At 36.6% G+C, this 22,016-nt stretch overlaps 1 protein-coding gene across 3 annotated transcripts in view; it reads left to right on the plus strand.

Annotated features, from left to right (window-relative positions):
- LOC139685652 (ubiquitin-conjugating enzyme E2 H-like) overlaps window positions 1-22,016 on the plus strand; it is a 48,254-nt gene that overhangs the window by 15,002 nt on the left and 11,236 nt on the right. Inside the window, exons 4-5 of one of the 3 annotated variants that reach the window (XR_011700209.1) lie at window positions 2,986-3,114; window positions 18,896-19,056. Coding sequence is in view for 2 of the 3 variants with exons in the window: in XM_071582610.1 (XP_071438711.1) it covers window positions 2,986-3,114; window positions 6,461-6,483 (152 nt within the window). In the remaining variant the exon portion in view is untranslated. Of the gene's footprint in view, window positions 1-2,985; window positions 3,115-6,460; window positions 6,787-18,895; window positions 19,057-22,016 lie in introns of those variants that run through there. The other 2 variants (XM_071582610.1, XM_071582609.1) reach the window with 2 other exon arrangements.

Raw genomic sequence — 22,016 nt, forward strand, 5'->3', positions numbered from 1 at the left:
GTGACTGGTTTGAAGTAAGTCTGTTGTGAAACAAGGGTGTGGTGTGATGAACCCCAGTTCGAATCCCAGTCAAGGCGAATGATTTTTACACTCTGAAATTGTTGCATTGAAATGCACATTAGCGGATGACTCCGTTAAAAGTTACTGTTGCGGCATCTCCCGCAGTTTCCTTGGAATTTGTCAAAGTGAAAACACCATATATGTTTAAAGCTTTAACCTCGTGGACTGTGGCGCCTTGCGCACGACTACGAATGCCTGTGACATTGTATGTACGGTATTTCATCACAACATCTTGTTCCTTTAAAAGCCCCAAAATTTCAGAGTTTAAGAGGACGCCTCGGTAGCTTAAGTGGCTAAAGCACTCGACCGGATATTGAGGGATCTGGGTTCGAATCCCAGTCAAGGCGAATGATTTTTACACTCTGAAATTGTTGCATTTAAATTCACTTAGTTCTCCTGTGTGCCTACTGTGCAGTATTGCTGGCCAAGTGTTTAATGTGTCCATGAGGAGCTCTGAATATCTTAAGGCAAAATAAAGAATGAAATTGAGAGTAAATGCATCTGAAACTAATGCAGTTTTCCATATTAAAAGGAAAGACTTGTACTTTTCCACTGATTTTATTATATGGTACAGCGCATTTCACCGACTTGCGGCATCATCAGGTTCCTAATGATGCTGCAAATCGGTGAAACACGTTGTAACATATAATAAAATCTGTGGAAAAGTAAAAGTCTTTCCTTTTAGTGTAGATATTAAATACTTACATGAAATGAAGGCTGAAGCAATAGAATATATTCATGCAGTTTTGTTTAACTAGTAGGTTGGTTGCATAATAATTGTTATTGGTGAAATTATTGAACTAGAGGATGATTTTTGCCTTGGATGAATGTTAGCGTAATACAGTATGATTGACATAAAGAGATTAAAAGGTGCTGGGAGAAAGGTTGTGAGTATGATGTGGATATATCGAGAAGAGAATTTTGAAGGAATTGTAATTGCTCTGTATAAGAGTGCACCCATCCCTATATCTATGGAAGTAGAACTATGGGGTATACAATAGAAATAATTTCAGAGACATAGACACACAATTGTCTGCATGTTGTTATTGAAAACAGACGTTAAAATGGTATAATGCAGCACAAGAGCTTGAACAAACTTCCGAGGGTGAGTTAGGGGGTGGTACATGAAAAGGATAATTTATAGTGGGAGTTTGGGCCAAAGTTCTCTGGAGTCTAACCTGCTCAATGTTCCCCGCTCTGAGTTGCATTCAATGATTCCATGTTTGCTGGGTGACTCCGTTTTTGTGTATGGCTTGGCAAGGCTCCCAGGTGGGAAGAATTTGGAGTGAATGAGCTGGATTTTGAATTCTTGGAGAGGATTGATGGCTCAATAAAAATAAGAATGGCAGGTGTAAAAGCAAATGGGGCCTTTGGCAGTGTGTGGTTTGTGATGATGCATGCAATGCATCAAGGATGAGCAATCTCTGCATTACGGCTCTTTATATTTGTATGGGCTTGATGCAGATAGATGCATGGAAAATTTAGTTCTAATGATTGCAAATGTAAATTGCTTGTTCTCTTAAATGGCAATATATAGGGTTTGGTGCTTAAATCTGGACAAAGTCACATTTCCTAAAATGAGATTTCCTCGCTGGGATCGCAAAACCTTCCCCAGACTTCTCTGAAGCATTATACTTAGCCACAATATCGTTAACAGTTGATATAAGGTACCAGAAGAATTGAACTATTTTGAAATATAATGCCCAGCGCGAACACTTTCGATAATAGCGGCTCTTGGATTGTACTCCGCACTTGTATGCAACATCTCGGCCATTTTGAGGCTATGACTGTTTACTAGGTGCCTATAGCTTTCAAGAATGCTAATTGTGACCTCCAGTTAAAATACAATGTGGTGGGAAATTTGTCCGGATTTAAGCATTGCACCCTGTAGTATTGATAGCTGGAAACCATTAAGTTCCATTAGGAACCCTGGATAAGTTTGGTGGGACAAAATAGAGAATGAAATAGAGGGTGAAATGCATCTTGAATGGAAGCAGTTGTGTTTGTTGAGGTTAATGAGAAGGATGCTTGCTTGGTGAATGTAATAATTGAAATAATTGAATGTTAGGCTGGGTTTCTATGCTTTTTTTGAATGTTTGTGGAAGGTGTGAGTTTAGATTTGAGAGATAAAATGCATGGAATTGCTGAGAGTAAGGTATTTGGTACAGTGTTGAATAGATATAAAAAAACATGAATGTTTGTGTAAGGCACATCATTGTGTGGAATTGGATCTTGAGAATGCCAGCATTAGCAAAAATGCCAAATGGGTAGCCATGGGTGACTTGAGGATTGCTTGTGATTACAATAGGAGGGGTAGGGTGAGGGATGAGTGAGTTGTGAAATGATGAGGATTCAATGCACTGGTGGTTGTAATATTTGAAGTATGCTGTGCTGGTTTGGAAATGTTGAGGGGATTGGATGAGAGTCAAATTGCCAAAAAGATAGATAGTGTATGATGAAGATTGAATGGTTTGGATTTTGGAAAAGCTGGACCAAGAAAGTTGAGGGTGATTCTGGTGGAAGAGACTCAAAGGTATATTAGGAATTGAAAGCATTGGAAGGGGGTTAGATGCATGGTTTTAAATGCTTTCCTTGTTTCAGGCTAGTGAGTTGAACCATGCATTTGTGAAAGGCATATTTTAAAATATTGGTATTGGTATAATTTTTGCTACTCAATTAATATCTGTGAAGATATGATTGCTCTCTATAGTTACCAATTTTCTGATGGTTTAAATGTTTTATTTGATTTGCCTTTTCCGTATATGTATCTAACGTGCTCTGTGCATTTACAATTCAGAGCTATGAAGTTTGCAGAAAGTGACCAGATTTATGAAATAGATGCAGGGTCATTATTTGGGTGCATATTATTATTATTTGTGCGAAATGAGTGTAATCATGTAGTCATCCTCATCCTTTGCCTTTCAGACTTATCAAATATCTTTGAGTCATTCCTGCCTCAGCTACTTACATACCCAAATCCAATAGATCCCCTCAATGGGGATGCTGCAGCAATGTATCTACACAAGCCAGAAGAGTACAAGAAAAAAGTTCAAGGTATGTAAGCCACTGATTTTTGCATGTGAAATTAATTGAAATATGATGAAAACTATGTATATTTAGGCTTGCTGTTTAATTTTTGTCTGAAATTCTTTTTGGCTTCCCCTGAAATTTATTAAATATAGTGAGTAATCTTGGTTAAATATTATTACAACAAGGCAACAGAAAGTTATGCTATACCTTACTCGAAAAATAGGTTGATTTTAAATTATCTTAAAAGTCATCATTGTCAGACCTTTTTATGTTAAATGTTGCAGTGAAAGGAAATAAATATTTATGAAGTAACATGCATAAAATATGCCAATTTCTGGTAATATTTTTTTGAAAAGACATTTGAAGAATTCATTCTCTACTCTCTGTCAAACTTAAGATGCTATCTCTCAGAGATTGATTCACTAGCACCCAGCATTTAATCTTAATTAATTGACTGAATTAGGATTTTTTCAGCATAATATTATTTTAATGAATTACATGAAACCATTTACTTCTAAGATTAATAGCTCCATCACAATTAATTTATTCTAGGGAACATTGACAAAATAGTTTGCTAATGATATATTAATATTTACTAACTACATCCTGAAACTAATGGTGGTAGTAATACCTTTAATATCCATTGGGGCCTTTACAATCTTTTAATTTTGTTTTATTTCTGACATGTGTGAAGAAAATAAATCTTTCCAAGCTGCCAAAGTTTGAAAGATCTTCCAAAGATATTGTAAAATTTCTGGTTAGTTTACATTTTCTGTTGAATTGAAATATGAGGTGACCATAGGATAAATATTTAAGGGCTTTGTAGGTGAGAATGGATCCAATGGTGACATACGTTTTTGCAATTACATAATTTTATAACTGCTTTCAGCCATCACTGGAAGAGCTCCTTCCACCTTTGTACAAGTTTTAGGGAAATAATCGATGTGTAAAATGAGCAACATAATGATATTAATGTGCTACCTGAATGCTTTGTAAAGGAAGGAGTATAAAATGAATTCTATTGTGAGAGGAGTTGTCATGGTTAAACATTAATGTTAGAGATCCACTTATCTTAATAAGGATAAGTTTTGAACTTATCCCCTTTCATAGCAGGTATTTAGAAGGTATTAATATTTTATCCAGTCGAAGAAATACATATTCATTAGTTTAGTAGAATGAAATACAGAAATAATACAACCAGAGCATGTTTAATCCTGTAAGATCAAAAAACCAGTGTAATCAACCCAGTGGTTGGTTTGATAGGTAGAGCAGAGCCATACAGTGACCAGCGATAAAGGACTTGTGCATGCTTTATGTGAGAAACTGGACTTTATTCATCAAACATGAAAATCTTTAAGTAGAAATGTGGGGCATAAAGCTTCGTATTGAAATTTATATTAAACATTTCTATGCAAACTCCGGTAATGAATAAACTCAGATGATCTCCTATGGTTACTCATGTTTTGGTAATGGATGCCTAGATGCTCCCTCATATCTTTCTTCCCAATATTCAATAATTGTAGCAAGAATTTGCAAACTCTTTGACAATTTGAAATCCGTAAGGTTTAAAATTATACCCAGAGATTACATTCAGATTTTAATGCTCCTGCCGAGGGCATGCACAGAAAGTGGTGGAAATGAGGTCCAACTGTAAGCATTGAAGAAAATTCACTCGGCTGCTTCATGATTACAAATTGACTTACTGCGAAAATAGAAGTGTCACAACTCACAAAATGAAACAATATATGTACTTGCGTGGGCCATTCAATAAGTCCTTAGGAAACAATACAAAAACATTGTTTTGCATATTTTTTTTTATTTTCCAACATATCCTCCTTTTAGCTCTTTATACTTTTCCCAGGATTTGTCATAATTTTTTCAAGCCATCTAAAAAGGAAGATTCTGGTAGGTCCTCAAAATAGGTATCTGTGTTGGTGATAATCCCCTTTTCTGATGTAAACTTATTTCACCTAGCCAATATTTTATGTTAGGAATTAAAAAAGTCACTGGGGGCCAAGTCTGGTGAATGCAGTGGATGTTGTAATAATTTGGACTTTAATTCCACAATTTTGGGCATGCACCCATACACCGTCTTGATGTTTTTTTCTGTGACAATTGAGGACAGTTTTTCTATGTTTTTTTGCTTGACTGGTGAAATAATAGAGGCATGATATTCTCCATTTACTTTTTGTCCTTTTTGGAAGTGATTGATGAAAATAATTCTGTGTGCATCTGAAAAAACAGTGGCCATCCTTTTTTTGGCCCAACTCCCTCTCTCCCTTCTATGGAGCTGGATTGCCCCTAGAAACCCACTTATACACTATTACTTTGTCCTGGAGTGTGATAGTGTATCCATATTTCATCCACCGTTATGTATCGATGCAGAAACTCAGAATTGTGACAGAAAAGCACCTAACCAGCCTCTAATTCCACCCCAAGGTTGCCTTAAATCTCAATTGAAAGCAAATGCGGCACCATAGCAGAAATCTCCATCTATGGAGATTTTATTCACTCCACTACTTTTCATACAAAATTGAAAACATTGTACTTTGTGATATGCTTGTGCTCTCAACTATTCTGCGAACTTTGATTCATCGATCACTCAGGAGGACCATATCATGGATTTTGTCAATCATTTCATAGGAAGTCACTTCCACTGGTCATCCCAAATGATCTTTTGTGGATGTACGGCCACATTTAAACTCATTTAGCCAATTGTTAACGGTCGCAAACACGGGAGCAGATGTGCCATGAACTTCATCCAGCTCGATTTTGATCACTTATTGTGTTAAAACTTTTAAATAGAAGTGTTTGTTCTGAGATCGAATCTCATTATTTCCATGTTTTCTAAATAAACAAAAGTTAGTTCCATCAATCGACTATGAAAATAAAACCATGAGATGGATACAGCTGAAACTTAAACAGCAGTCTAGTGAGAGATGAGACTTACTCAAAGCTAACATTTCCCAATGCTATGAGTGCCACGTCATGGTTTTTCTAAGAAATTATTGAACAACTCACTTATTACACTTGGCCATACATCCCCTGAGGGATCCTGGATGAAAATAAGTCTTTGTGACACCTTTCACTTGACGAATTCCTTTACTTATGATACGCTGAAGGCATTTCTTTTTTATCAATCAAAGTAGAACAGAAGAAATTCACTCTTATTTGCAGGTACTTAAATTTATTGCTGCATAAGATGTTTCTCTTTGGCATTGTCTGGTCGTACACCCAGAAGCAAAATTATACCTATATGGCTAAGGATGCAAAAAATATATTTACACAAACAAATATTTACCTACAGAGGTTTATTTAAAGTAATGAATGGTGTTGTAAAGATTCTTTCTTCTCATTTTTGTGAATCAAGAAAAGAGAGCAACAATATTCTAAAATTATGAAGGAGGTATCTCAGGCTTTCCTCTGCGTTGGACTATCTGTTGAGATGATGGTTATTCAGACATTTCAACTCGATTCTTCAAGTTGGATTTGCTGCAAAACTGTCAAAATAAGATCTGCAAACACCTTGCAGTAGATAATTTTGTGCTCGAGGAACATCAGCTGTTAAAAATTAATCTTGGACATGTAAGTAATATACATTTTAAAATTCATTATAGCCATAAATATTCTCTCTCATTCCACTACCCTATGGCCACTGTCTGGCCAGCTACCAATTACACTTCAAATTAAAGGAAATAGCTACTGAGATCAATGGCTAACATTGTATTTCCCGTCCTTTTAATGAAGGAACAAATCGGAAACAATTTTGGAAACAAAACAATAGAACCAATTTTGGGATCATAGCCAAATTTAACATTGTATAAAACCTTTACTCATTTAAAATAAGATTATATAAGTTGGATGTATCCATCGAAATCATTTGTAAAAATGAATATTATGTTTCTAAACATGTTCTTAAAATATCAAAGCTGAGTTTGAAGTGAAAGGCAGCATTGAGTACATTTTACAGATCATGAATGTGTTGTGCACCTAAATTATATGTTGAATTTATTGTATGAATGAATGATAAACAATACCTTAAAATGGTTGTGCCCTGCTTAAACAAAATCATTAAAAAAAATGAGGGTTATTTCTCACAAGAAACACCCCAGGAGTGATCAGGGGAAGGCATTATTTTAGTTTTTTCCTTAAATACTCATGCATTATAAAATAGATATTTTTTCAGACATAATTCAATTTCTACTGCAATTAAGGATTTCACCATTTCCCTGCAAACTTTAAGTTTTAACCCAGTTTAAAAGTTGCCCTTGTCCTTTCAGATTTTATATTTTACAGGAGTTGAGTGCTCTGGTCACCATTTTTCCTGGCTGTTTGTATTACATAGTTGCCTGTTTTCCGCTAAACAGTTGCATATGTATTAATTGTCTGCTGCATTTTTTTCTCTGTTTAATTTATGAACTTGAATTACTCATGTTTGCATATTAGTGTAATATCTCAAATTTGACTGTACTGTTGTGAATACTAGTGCTGATGTTACTCAGCCCTATCAAGATGACACGCTTTGACAGACAAGGTTATTCAATGAGCAGTCTTTAAGGAAAGAATGCGAGGAGGGTCTTTGCCCTTGCTGCTATCACAAATGTGGACATAATCCTGGCCGGCATTCAGCTCTCCCTGAAAACGACTCATTGGGAAGTGTGAGGGGCAGAGGCAAAGGGTGCAATGTTGCCTCATCCAAAACTTGGTTGGGTGAAAAGATCAGGGGGCGGTAGTCTGTTAAACAAGTACAGTCTACTCTCGATTGTCCCTATGCGGATTATCCATTTTGGGGATGGAATATATCTCACCATATAGCCCTAAGGGCTATACAGTGAGCACTCTATGGTTGTTCGGTCACCCTATGGTAAGTTCACCTGATACACAGTTCAATGGTATGTAAAACTCATGATTTAACGGGGTTAATAATGCAATCTATTCCTTTCCCTGTGCCAACTGTGGTTTCCCAGGAAAATCTGATACCTGAAAGATCACACAGCTTGGGTGAACTTGAAGGTGCCCAGAGGCATCACCTGGAATCAAACCTAGGTCCTCTGGTCAGTATCCCAGTGTCTATCCATTGGACTGTTACACCACTATCCTGTGAGATAAATCATTTGAAAGGATGAGCAGAATCATTCCATGAAATTTCAACCATAAATTATGCCATAATCTAATTCACAAATTACTCAGTAAAGTGAGGTAAAACTTACACGAGGCATAATGGAAGAGTAAGGGCCATTTGTTCATTTAAAAAATACATTTGTTAGGGTAGTTTTTATTCACAGTTTTAATTTCTTACAAACTTACTTCACTTTCCCACATAATGGCTATTCACTTTTAAGTACTTTTGGCTCTGCTGCACCATCTTCTTTAATCCCTTAGCATAGAATTTTGCCTCCTGGGAATCAAAAAAGTTGACAATGGCAGTCTCGAGTTCCTTGTCGTTGTTCTAACTGTTGTCCAACAAGCCACTATTTCAAGTGCAAGAAGAGGAAATAGTCGCTAGATGCAATCTGCGTCTTATCTATAGCTGTCCAAAAATGCTCGTCCCTTCCAACGTTCTTTGCTCTTTGTGTTAGTCGGTAAGCATTGTCCATACTCACCTTAGGCCCAATTTATAATATCTGAGCTTTTCCTTAGGCAACGACATAGAGTTGTTCATCCAAAAAGAGAAAATTTATTAGCCAGAGCATTTTTCCTCAATTATGTATTAGATGCAGTTCGTGGTTCACTTTTTGTACGACTACATAAGTTTGGATACGGTGTCTGCCACTTTGCTCTTCGTCATATGCATGTGTGTGCTGGCACATGCATGGGACGGCTGGCTGGCTGCGTGGCTTATTTTGAAGTCTTGACACCAATGCCAAACCCTCCCTTCACTCATGAAAGTTTGAGAGTTTGCCTGGTTCAAAACCAGGCAAACTCTCGATGATTTTGGGCAGCTAATTATACTTTAACGCATAGAAATTTAATCAAAACACATACGCTGCAACTGGTAACATCGACTATTTTCACATACAATGTATCTCATTTGCCAACAGGCAAACGGCAGCCGAATCAAAAGAATAACATCACTGGTTTTGGAAACTATCAATAGATGGCACTGAATGCATACAACACTGTTCTGACCTGCTAATATTTAAATATAGGAGGTAATTGGCCCTTACTGTTCAATGATGCGATGTATATACTGTATTTATTCAAATCTAAGATGCCCGTGAATTTAAGACACACACAATTTTCAACACCATAAAACCAAAGAATAGTTAAATGTGATTCTAAGACAACATATTTTGGGCTCAAACAGGCGTGGCCTCTCAGGGACATAGGTTAGCATTTAGTGGCGATCCATTTCTGGGGATTAGCAGGGATAATTGAGTGGTTGTTCCTCAGAATTGGGGTGGGGCATATAAGTACGTGGAAAACATTGACAAAGGAAAGAAAAAGGGTGAGAATATCTGTACCGTAATGCTTCCAAGTGGGTGACTTCATAATTGTCATTGGTTAGGGAAATGTTGAACTCTGGTTATTCATTTAGATAGCTTCCTGAGAGCAGGGCAATCCAGCTTGATAAAGAACCGAGACCTGGCCTGTGTCAGCGAGAATTGTGCACCGTGAAGTTCAAAAGGCAAGATATCTTGTTCGCGGAAGAAAATGGGGAATAGAAGAACAGTTACCAGATTTGGTGTAAAAGGTTGCAATGTAAGATAGTGGCATCAGAAAAATAACACTATTTTTGCACCGTGAAGTTCAAAAGGCAAGTTATCTTGTTCGCGGAAGAAAATGGGGAATAGAAGAACAGTTACCAGATTTGGTGTAAAAGGTTGCAATGTAAGATAGTGGCATCAGAAAAATAACACTATTTTTGCATGCAAGCCTGAGCAAAAGAAGTTCCCTGGGCAAAAACATGGAAGATTCCCTGAAGTGGATGCAGCAGTGTTGGAATATTCCAACACGAGGTGGACTTTTTGTGAGCTACGGCCTACTTCAACAGGAAGCCAACAACAAAGCAAGATCTTTGGGCATCCCTCGCACACAATTTGGGGCGAGTTAATGATGGGCAGAACGATTCATGTGACGAACAGGGCTAGCGTTTTAGCGGAGAACATTGATTTGATAGAAGGTTCCAATGGACTTTGAATACGCATAGGTGTCTTTCCGAAAACAAGTACCTGATCTTCGAAAGAAAGGGAATTTCATGCTGGGGCAGATGGTAAATGCGGAAAAAATAGCAATTTACTTAGATATGCCATCAAATTACACGCTTGATAGAAAGGGGGTCAAAAAAGTTCTTCTGAAGACAACAGGATATGAAAAACTATGTGATGTTGGCTGCTATGTCTGACGAATTTGTTTTGATTGCGTATCATGCAAGGGAAGAATTACTTGTCTGTGACAATATATCTCTCTGTCATTTCATCTTGGTAGTATGCATTCAATTGCCAGTTGTTCTCTCAACATTCTTCATTCTCTGAAGAATATGTTGCGGTAGAAACCTTTATGAGTAAAACTGATTCTATGCTTTTTTCTATGATCTCAGATCTGCTTCTCCATTATTGTATTAATGGAGGATTTAGCAATTGTTTTAGCATTCCATTGAACAAGATGGTACTATTACCATGCATATAACCATTGATTGAGCTCAAAAATATATGTATTTCTAAAGTTATTTCTAAAGTTACTTGGATATGTAGGATGCACAATTAGATGGCCCAGGTTCATTGTAAATCCGTGCATGACGGAAGTAAGTTCCATTTGTACTTCTTGCCATGGCAGTGCTTCAATTGCAATTTGGCATACAGGTATGTGGGATAGTTGCTCTGGGTCAAGGAGAAGGAGATGATACCATTTTAAGATTCCTGTTTTTGTTTACGCTTAATAGTGCTTGGTAAGTTTAATTAAAAATCCCACCACTTGTGAGATTAGATTTGCAATTCATTTTCTGATGGGAAGAATACTACACCAAACAATATTCATAGACAGATTTTCGAGGTTTAAGAGGAAAATGTGATGAGTGGTACAATGATAAGGAGATAGGTCCAACAGTTTAATGAAGGACATGATCAAGAGCACAATGCCAAAGTAGGTGTCCATCTTGAGTCATGACACTGCCCGACCTCACAGGTCGAATCAAACATGCAACTCACATAGGGAGCCAGTTTGACCACTATCCATACTGACCTAACCTCACCCCTAGGGACTTCCATCTCTTTTTGCACCTGAAAATGCTCCTTGGTGATAAAAAATTCAACAATGATGACAAACTCAAAGAATTTGTTACCACATGGTTGACAACTCAGGCAGCAAGGTTTTATGAAGAAGGCATACCAAAACTTGTGCCACGCTATGACAAGTGCCTACAAAATGGTGGGAGCTGTGTAGAAAGATAGTTTAAGATTGTAGTTTTTTTCAATAAATAGTTTTTCTGTCTTTGTACTCATTTTATTTTTATTACCAAATGGACATTATTTTCAGGGCGTACCTCATATTATGGGAACACTCAATGTTTTCATGGGAGGGAGATGAAGTGCACGGGGCGCATTCGGGATCGGTTTAGTTATATTGTTGGCAACTGTATTAGGGAAAATTCTATTCCCTTAGTGTCCTGTGATACATGATTCTTCTGCTTTCAACCTGTAATTCAATGCCTTTTTGCAGGAGAGATCCAACTGTTTGCCCACAATGATTGCCAGGAACAACCTCGTGCATTTATCATCTATTTCCTGCTTAAGCCTTGGCACTTGGATGTAATCGTGTCAATTCCTGTAGTCTAATCGGCATTTAATTTTCATTTGCTCCATCTTTATGTGGTGGCACCAGGATGAAAGACTGCATTTCTCTTCTCATAAAATTTTTTATTTGGAAAATTTTACTATGAAAATTATTTTTTGTATTCATAGAGTTATTCTAATTTCTATATTTTTCATAGTGTGGTATTTTCTGAGACATGCCCCCAAATGAAAAACTGGATTACATTCACATGTCTCCCATGTAAAAATTGCCTCTCTTCTTCCACCTTTTAACTTTTCTGTCTGGGCAAACTGCACTCTTTTGTTTTTTTGTTTGAGTGAGGAATGATTACATTGAGATTTCCATTTAAACGCTGATCTGACTTTTCGGATGATAATCTACCCTAGTAGTCTGTGCTCTGCTTCTGAATTCCTCCACAAGACCTTGCACCAGTTCCCGAATTAATTTACCATGTGATAATGGTTTTTTTTCTTTTTGGCATTATTTTTTCCAAATTTAAGAATTCTCAATGCTGACCTCTAGCCCCCTGAAAACAACTTACGCCACCATTTGCCAAATCAACTTCCTGATAAACTTTGTGTTGTTAGTCACTCCCTAGGGTATGAAAATCATTGCCTTTCTATCGCCACACACTCCTTTTGACTGACTCAGCGAGTTGTCACATATACTGAGCATTGCGACTACCCTCTTGTCCTTCCATGCAAGGAGCATAGCAATTTGATTCCTATGAGCCACTGCCTCTTCTTTCTTTAGCTTGGGGTAGTTGATTAGGGTGGCATTGTCTTTTCTACTGGATGTTATTGTTCCTGTCAGGTGTTTTTTTCTTGAGCCAGGGTTACGCAAGTGTAGTACCTGTCGGTGTAGAAATGATAGCTTTGAGCATCAAGCACAGAGTTTTTCATTGCTTTTGATGTTCTAAAACTATTCCTCTAGTAAAGGGGGTTCAGGTTTGCCAAGGTGTCAGATGTGAATTCACCATAATAAGGAACAAATGAATGTATGTAACCACTGTTGGTATCTGAGAGGACTTAAATACAAATTTCCCATTTTTTTTGCCTTTTAGGATTTTACATGATGAATTTTATCTTTGCCTTGAAACTAACAATAGCCTCATCAACTGATATCTCCTTCCCAGGGCAGAACCTCTCTCTAAATTTCATTTCCAGATACAACAAGGAGGAGTTTACCTTCTTGGTTCTTGCTCTCTCATTTTTACTTGATTTTTGATAGTTTTTCAAGTGCAGAATCCAAAATATTTGCAAAAACCTCTCCCATTTGATAATAGCTTGAATAAAATGGTGCTTGAGACTTGAAATCCATGTACGAATAACTTTGCAAGTTAGATTGTTTTAATACACCTGTCTGTAGTATTAGATCCAGAAAAACCTTCATTTCCTCAACTGTCACCACTTTCCAATTATTCCAAGTGGGTTGCTGGGATGTGTTTTTCCAGCTAAATATAACCCCAGCATGCTCGTTAGTCTCACTTGTTATTCTTGTTATCAAGGTGTCAGTAAAAAACAACTGAAAAAAAAACGATTGGTGTGGCACATTCGGTGGTAACTTGAGGTCGAACACATAACTGACTTGTTGCAAAAGGGAATCATCTAGGCTCTCGGTCATCTTCAGATGTAGCTTTCCACTTTTCTTTTCCTTGTTTCTCGCACTTAACATTTCTTTCACTCGATTACTACGCTCAATTCCTCAATGCTATCGCTTATATCATTATCACTTGAGTAAAGAATTGCACGTCTTAATTTTGCCTTCATGAATGCAACTTCACTCTCAGTGCATTCAGTCTGGGCTCTGGGTGAGTGCTGGGATGATTTCATCTCTGCAGTGCCACCTGGACCAGCACTAAGTTCATCATCCTCATATGTAAGATCAGAGAACTCTTATTATAATTGTCAATAGCTCCTTCATTTTCAATGTAAAATTCATCTTAGCTGCTAGCAAAGTCTTATAAAAAAATTATCCATTCTCAGGAGTGGAAATTTGTTCTGAATACATGACTACTTGCGGGAAAAGCATTGATCCAACTACAGGGAAAATATCATTTGAGAAAGAACCCCATATTGTGAAAACAGCTGTGCTATGTTTCTGGGAAAATAAGCGAACCTCTGAGAAATGAAAGGGATTCATAAATCCTAAATGGCTTATCCAGTTTGTCTGAGTCCTATATGGGATAATTGAATGCTCTCATTGCTAGGGTATGGGTAAAAAGGTTGTATACCAAGGGAAGGTGATGTGGGTTGAAACAGCTTGACTCATCACATGCGCCTTCGTGCTCAAGATGTTGTTTATGCAGAAGACAAGAATTAATAGCTGATTGGAACACCATCTTTGTGTCAGGCCCAGAACCTTTCACCTTACCATCGTGTGTATCAAGTCTACCATACACACACACGGACTATTTGCTGTCAATTTAGTCACTGAGGAATAACCTGATTAGGTTAGGCTACTTCTTAATGGGAATTTCATTTAGGGGACAAGAGGTGGAAGAAGAGCAAGTAACGAGCGATTTATCAATCTAGGGCTGGGCATAAGGAATGGCTATGGGTAGGTTATGTTGGTGCTCTGAAATTGATCAAAGAAAGCAGTTAAGGTCTGTCAATGATATAGTTTAGTTTTATGAATCTTCCTTGAAGCAAAAAACACACTAAATGTAATTATGTTGAAGATAAAGGTTAAGTGCATCATTTGATTTTTTAAAGAAAAAATCAAGAGTATTTGAGAAATTATGCTTTAAAGATTTTGCTCAAGTTTACACAATTGAAAATAAATACAAATTTTTTGAAAGTATTTTTATGGTGTATATTACCCTTTTATCTATTGTTAAACTTGTAGTAAATTTTTTCATGCATTATAATTACTTCATATTGGATCATTTGGGTCTCTGAACATGTTTACATAATTTTCAAGTGTACATAACATGTGTAATAAATGTTTGTGCATAATACTATTTCATGCGACTCAGTTTTTCATATGTGTCAATTGGCACAGAAAGTAGGACAAAATCTTACAGAGCGTGACACAAGAAATTTCAATTTTATTTGTTGAACTGTTGTAGAATGACCACAGTAGAAGTAAGATATTTCGGCTGTCACCCTTTGACATGTATTGGGTGCTTCATTTAATATCATAACCAATGAATTTTATTGACACCAATTTGAAGCTCCTCTATTGTTGGTTATACATGCTTAGCTGACTGCGCAGTGAATATTGAAAATTTCTGTGCTTTTAAATTCAAAGAAAATGTTGTAAAAATGTTCTACTGTGCTTAAATCAACTTTTAATATAACTTATCCGTAAATTAAATAATAGTCATTTAATACCTGATTCAATTGGTTCAATGGAATGTGGAAATGTAAGACCATATAAATACTTCAAGAAAGGCTAGATTTGTGATTTGAGGATATCAGGCCTTCATTTCACGAGCACAACACGTTGAAATTCAAAACAAAGTATTGAGATTGATTGGATGTGTTTGTGTCACATTGTGAGCGCATAACATTTTAACTTGACTCTTAATTTCATGTGCGTACAAATTGTGGTATGAAATGCTGCAAATTGTTCGTACATCATTTACTGAGGTAGATAGGTCAAATGGACAGAAAAGGGTATCATGCCCTCAATTTTATGGGCTTTACAGAGAATATGCCTGAATCAAGTATCTTGGAGGAGAGTTTGGATTGTGGAGGCATATTTGGGAGCCTCTTGATGTGGTGGAAAACATGAAGTTGAGGCTATAATCTCCCCAAAAACAGGAATGAACGATAGAAATTGTCAAGTGCCCACACTCTTCTGAAGGCCTTTTTGAGGCCACAATTGTTATGCTGCAATGCATTTGGAGACCTTATCAGCCATGCTTCATTAAATCTTCCCTCATGCTCTCTCCCTCAGGTGGGACAAAGAGCCGACTATTTGATATGACTTTAGTTAGAAGCTTGATGTATGTACCCTCACTGGAAGACTTATTGGGGGATCATGTTCTTAGTACGGAAAGCTTAATAAATCCTGTCGCATAATTTTAAGAGACAATACTTGTAATATGCTTGTTTTGGCTTCTAAGGTGCTCCAAAGGATTGTCTCATGGCATTGAAAATGATTCAACTAAAACATATCATTTCAGTAAACCTTTGATAGCATGTGTGGAAATGCAGCTGGCTAACAATTTGCAGTGAAATACAGTGAAGTCATGATTATCCATGCTATTTCCTCATACCAGCTCATCAGAATTTTGATGAAATTACAATTTAAAGATAATTAAATGCTTTGAAACTTTGATGTACTATAAAAAAATACAAGTTGGGAATACCTCGACTTTCCTAAAAGCTTTTAATCTCTCTGAATGAAAAGTTGTTGATAGTATTTAATTTTTAATTTAAACATTTTTGTACTATTTCTGCACTTACGTATTAACATTTCCCTTCATAATTCCTTTCTTCTCCTTCATTATCCCTTCATTATTTTCCTTGAAGGGAGCAAATATATATAGTTTAATAATGTAACAAATAAGTTATCTACACTGCATTGTTTTAATCGGTATCACCTGATGACTATGAATTGTATACACTACATATAATTCCACCCTTACAGAAATGTCTGAAATTAGAAAAAATGACCTTTCCATAGCTAAAAAACTTGAATTAATCACAAGAATGAAAATTGAGAGTTTGTTTCCTACTTGCGGTCACTTGTTTTAAGTATTAGATAAATTGAATCCATTTATATAACAACCGTATTTTCCGTTTATCTTTGCTATCCATATTGTTTTGATAATCTGTGGTTCATTCTGCATCCATGAGCACAAATAATCTAGAGTTTAATGCACATGCAAGCTATGACCCAATTAAGCAAACTAAAATTAATAACGGGTTCACAGACTTACTCATATCTGTACAACAGAGCATCCCAAGTGTAGGTTGCTGTTACCGGAAGATAAGAAGTTTCTTTCAAAAGTTATCCCTCCAGATGAAAAATGGATATATCATTTTAATCCTGATAGCAAACAACAAAGCTCTGCATGGGAATCTTTTGCATCATAAAGACCAAACACAGCCCAGTGGCTTCTGATGGAAATGTAATGGTCATAACACTTTTCCAATTTCACAGAATGGTACATCAACATGTCATGCCTGTGCACATGACTGTAAAAGGAGGATACTTACAAGATTTACTGAAAATTTCCCTGAATGCCATAGGAAATGCAAAAGGTGACATTTGAAAGCAACGGGCACCACGAGGATGTATGGCCTCACATCATACATGTCGCGGCTGAATATCTCTTAAACATTAATGTAGAGTATGTTTGCCCTCCTCCTTTGGGGCCTGTGTGGCTCTATGTTCCCCAAATGTGAAGAAATCCCTTTGTGGAAAGCTTTTTTCATCATCAGACACTGGCTTAGGTCAGTCAAAGAAATGAAACTTGTACCACATATGAATTACCTATTATTGCCACATAATAAGAAAGTTTTGTGGAATAAATTATGACGTAAACAAATGTATGATCAGTCTTTATTGTTCAACCCTTGCGCTTTCATTATTACTTTTTTTTATTTCATTCATGCATATCATACAGTGTTGTCATATTGGAAGATTGTTTCCCATGAGTAATACCAAAAGAGAACTTACCACAGAATGGGTAGCAAAATGATCCAATTTGCTCATCTCAATGAAAGCTAGATTTGCAGCTGAGGGGGATGAAGAAGATTTTAGTTGATAGAGGAAAGACATTTGAAAAACAGATGGCGCAGAGCATTGAAAACGTAATTATGCTCCTGTAGGTTTGGGCAGATGAGTCAATGGAGGGGATTCTGCTGTGAGCTGGTGCTTGTGGCATTGAGTTGCTCTTTGAATACAAAAACAAATTTCACTGTGATACTTTCTAGGTGCCAAGTTTTTTAATGTACTGATGAAACAGCATCATGATTATATGGGTTGAGTACAGAGTTGTAATAATTTTTTTAAATCAGTTTATTTTGCACCCCAATGTTTTGGAGTCGCATTTGCTTTGGTCCCTTGAATTTTAAAATAACAAAGTTTTACTGTATTGTGCTTAGTGGCCATCTTGATTATTCTCACATGCATCACTAGTTCTTGGTTTTCTCTCTTTTAATTTGAAAAAAGTCTGAATACATAACACCTTAAGTATGTTATTCATGCATGTACATGAAAATGTTGACCTTCAAGTGCATTAAAATGCAACTCTCATGCTATAATCCTGATTCTAATGACATTTTTAATTGAGTAAGTATGGGACTTTGGCTTAGTGTTGTCACATTTTTTGGATCTCATTCTCATACCCTCTGCTTTTTTGATAACTGGGAAAGTGTATGAAGGGAAGTTGAGCATTGAAACTTTCTTGAGTTTTGTTGTACCAAGTAATGTCCTGATGTCATCATAAATATTATTATATCACCATTCACTTTGACATAGTAGTTGGCTGATGCTTAAATTTTAAAAGTTGAAAGGTTAAACTATAAACTTAATTTAAGTAATTGATAACTTTCTTCCTTATTCCTAAATGTATATGCTTTCAGTTTATTTTAGTGAAGAGAGCATTTTTAAAATTTGAATGTAAATATGAATATAAATAATGACATGGATTAGAATAAAAAAAAATAATAACTATAATAGAGGAATTAAAAAAGCTATAAAAATTTTAACAAAATACACTGACCAAAACGAGCCAAGAAGTTCATTTTCTGTGGTTAATGAAGCCCTTTTTTCATATTCTCAGTTCATAGTGGTACTCCTGCTCTTAACATTATTTAATATACAATTTTGAATATATCATTAAAAAAAGCAGATAAATTAAAATTTAATCAATAAAAACATTTGTGTTCATATTGAATTATATTCATATTAACATTCGCAGAGTTTTCAAAGTGGCAAAACACCATGAAAGATACTCCTTAAAATGAATCAAATACACTTAGCACTCAATAAGAAATATAATTAAGTATTAATGTTGAGATAATTTTTACTCAATTTATTTTTTTCTGTGAAACATTAAAAAACACTGAAATTGTTTCTCATACTTTCCATCTAGATAATCCATGTATTTTAGCAGAAAAAGGCACAACGAAAAATTGTCCAAGGATGCCTAAATGTTCTGTTCCTATATAGATGCAAAAATGGACCTGTTCCTATGTTGATCATTTGTTTTTTCTGAAGAAACTGTATTTATTGGGAGAGATAAACTGAAAAAATGTAGGTACTCACCAGTATCTATCTAATTTTTTGTAATTGCTTATTTTTAGGTGGTGCCTATGGCATTTCAACACTTAGAATCTTTATTATTAATGTTGGACTTCCAGTAGAAATCACTTGGCGATTTTGTGTTATAGGACTGTCAGACTTTGTAACCAACACCCAACACTTATAATAAAAAAGAATCATCATTAATATGAAATGTGGAGGTGTTGAGAGTGTGAATTATAAATTTGCTTTGATTTTCAAAATTGATCTTTTCAAATACCTACATTTAGTGATTTACTACTCTATAAAAATCTTTGATGTGTTCTTAAAATCTGAGATGGTTAATTTAATTCTTATATTGATTTAAAATCTTAATTTCTTCTTTAGTTAATATGAATTATTTGAAAATATGACATATTATTATAAAAATTTTAGAACTGATAAAACATTAAAGACCAGATTTGATTTAGGTCGTATCAGCCATTTTAGTACAACCACAATAATAATAATCCTGCAATTAAAGACTCATAAGAGTTGGTATCGCTATACAGACATGGTCCATTATGAAATTAACATGCATGATTTTATGGTGACGCGATTATCCATGGCAGTGTGGTCTGCCCTTCCAACTCAGCTAGGTGCAATTTGCCTCCGAGTAGTCTGAGCAGAAACACGTGCTTCCGTGTCAAGTGTGGTGCGATTGAGCATTTACATCAACAGCGATATGCCTTGAAGTTTTCTGAGTATCTTGGAAAGAAAGCCCCTGAAACATTCCAGATGCTTCAAGAGGCCTACATGGATGACTGAATTTCAAGGTCACAGTCTGGAAGGTGGAAAAGGTGTTCTGGATGCACGACAATAGCCAGAACAATGAAAACAGGAATTGTGCAAGCAAAGTTCTGCATTCCAATTCTCGATTGAGCATCCAGCAGATTGCTGACACCCTATGCATGTCCACATTTACGGTACATGAGATAGTGACAGAGGATCTGGAAATGTGCAACCCAGTCCTGTGTTGAACCACATGTCCTTCATTGTTATCAGCTTCCTGGCCTGGAGCCCCACGGCAGGGGTCCCCCAGTCCCCTTACAGTCCCGAAAAGACTCCATGCAAATGTTTTTGTCTCCGAGTTTTTTTGTCCCCCTGACTGAAGAGAGATCTGAAAGGAAAGCTATAGGAGACCTGGAAAACATCCAAAAGCATGTTACAATGATCCTGAGAGACATTCCTGTGGAGGAGTTTCAGGGCGCCTTCTAGGGCAGACACGTCTCCGCTAGTGTATTGAAGCAGGGGGAGAGTAGTTTAAAGAATTTTAAGCATTTGTACAAGTACAATGTAAAAATCTATTTTTCCCAGAGAAGTAAATAAAATCATGCACATTACTTTCATAATTGACCATGTATATGTATATGTAAAACAGTATTCGACCTGAAGGTTGGTTTGGTCGGTGACGGCAGAGTTCACCCAGTACTAAGCCTGGAGGCATGCAAAATTCACAGACATCAGTGTAGGGGGGCCAGTTCCATTCCCTGTGCTAGTTGTGGTTTCCCAGGAAGATCTGGTACCCGAAAAATCAGATAGCTTGGGTGGAGCTGCAGGTGCCCAGAGAGGCTTGCCGAGGAATCTAAACTGGGCCCTCCCGATCAGTAGTCCAATGCTTTACCCCTGGACTACCGCGACCCACACGCATATATATGTATATATATTTTCAAAACTTACGTGAAAGTCTTACAGATGTGAGTAATAATGTATATGAAGTTAGCACCAGCGGACAAAGTCAAAAACACAGAAACACACAAATAGAAAAGAGAAAAGAAACTAACTAGTTTTCAGCCTTCCTTCTCGTCCTTGAGAAAGGTGGCTGGGACCACCGAAAATTCGAAAACTAGCGAGTTTTTTTCCTTTTTTCGTGTTTCTGTGTTTTTGTCTTTGCCCGCTGGTGCTAACTTCATATACATTACACATACACACACACATACTACCGATAATTCCTGCAGAGATCGCAAGCAACTGATATGCTTGACAAGAAATATATTTTGTCCACGGCAATGTGCCTACTTTAACCTAAGGAACATGGAAAATTTGCTGCCTTCCCAATACTCAGTTTGTGTTGGCCTGTTGAAATTGGTTCTCCAAAATAATAAAACTATAGAAAGAGCAGTAAAAGGGAACAATGTATGACTAAATACTGTATCTGAAGAATTAGTTATAATCTAAAAAGTACAGTGCAATTTAGAAGAACTAATGGTATTTAATAGAATTGCTAAAGATACTTTGTGTAATATTGATAGGCTGGAATGTGATAGATTATATGTTTCAAAGCGAGTTTTTGGTATCCTGGCAAGAGGTATAGCCCAGAAGTTGACCAAAATTGCCGAAAGCTCTTATGCCCACTAAAATAACATGCATAATATAGCTACATTATTATTTAGTATAATCTACTGGTCAGGGTAGGTTATTGGTGGATCCAGCACTTAAACTCTGCTAGATCTCTATGGCTCACCTATCACAAAGCTAAATAAATACCCTAAAACTAGCATTACTTGAGGCTATTCATCCAATAAACACATGTGATTGATGCCTTCTTACATCCTCTTTGTCATGTATAATCTTTTTGTCTTTACCTTGTCCCACCAACATCATAGCCTCTACTGTAGTGTTCAACATTTATCATTCAACATGCCCTACATTAATTTTTGCGGGGATCGGGATTGGTGCGGTGGCTATCGTACTGGCTTCCCACCCAGAGGGCTCGGGTTCAAATCCCGGCGGTGTTGAATATTTTTCAAAATATCTCGATCCCTACTTGAGGTGCTTTGTGGAGGGCACTTAGAGTGAGTACCCCGTCTGTCGGATGGGATGTTAAGCTGCGGACCCCTAGGCGCCTTTCATTAAGAGTAGGCTAATGCCGACGCTGGGTTTCTCTCCGCCCTTCATCCTTTCCTGTCCTTCCCCTAGGGTGCAAATGACCT

The sequence above is a fragment of the Hetaerina americana genome, unplaced genomic scaffold (assembly GCF_022747635.1).
Source record: "Hetaerina americana unplaced genomic scaffold, ioHetAmer1.1.p SCAF_12, whole genome shotgun sequence".
Taxonomy (NCBI): Eukaryota; Metazoa; Arthropoda; class Insecta; order Odonata; family Calopterygidae; genus Hetaerina; species Hetaerina americana.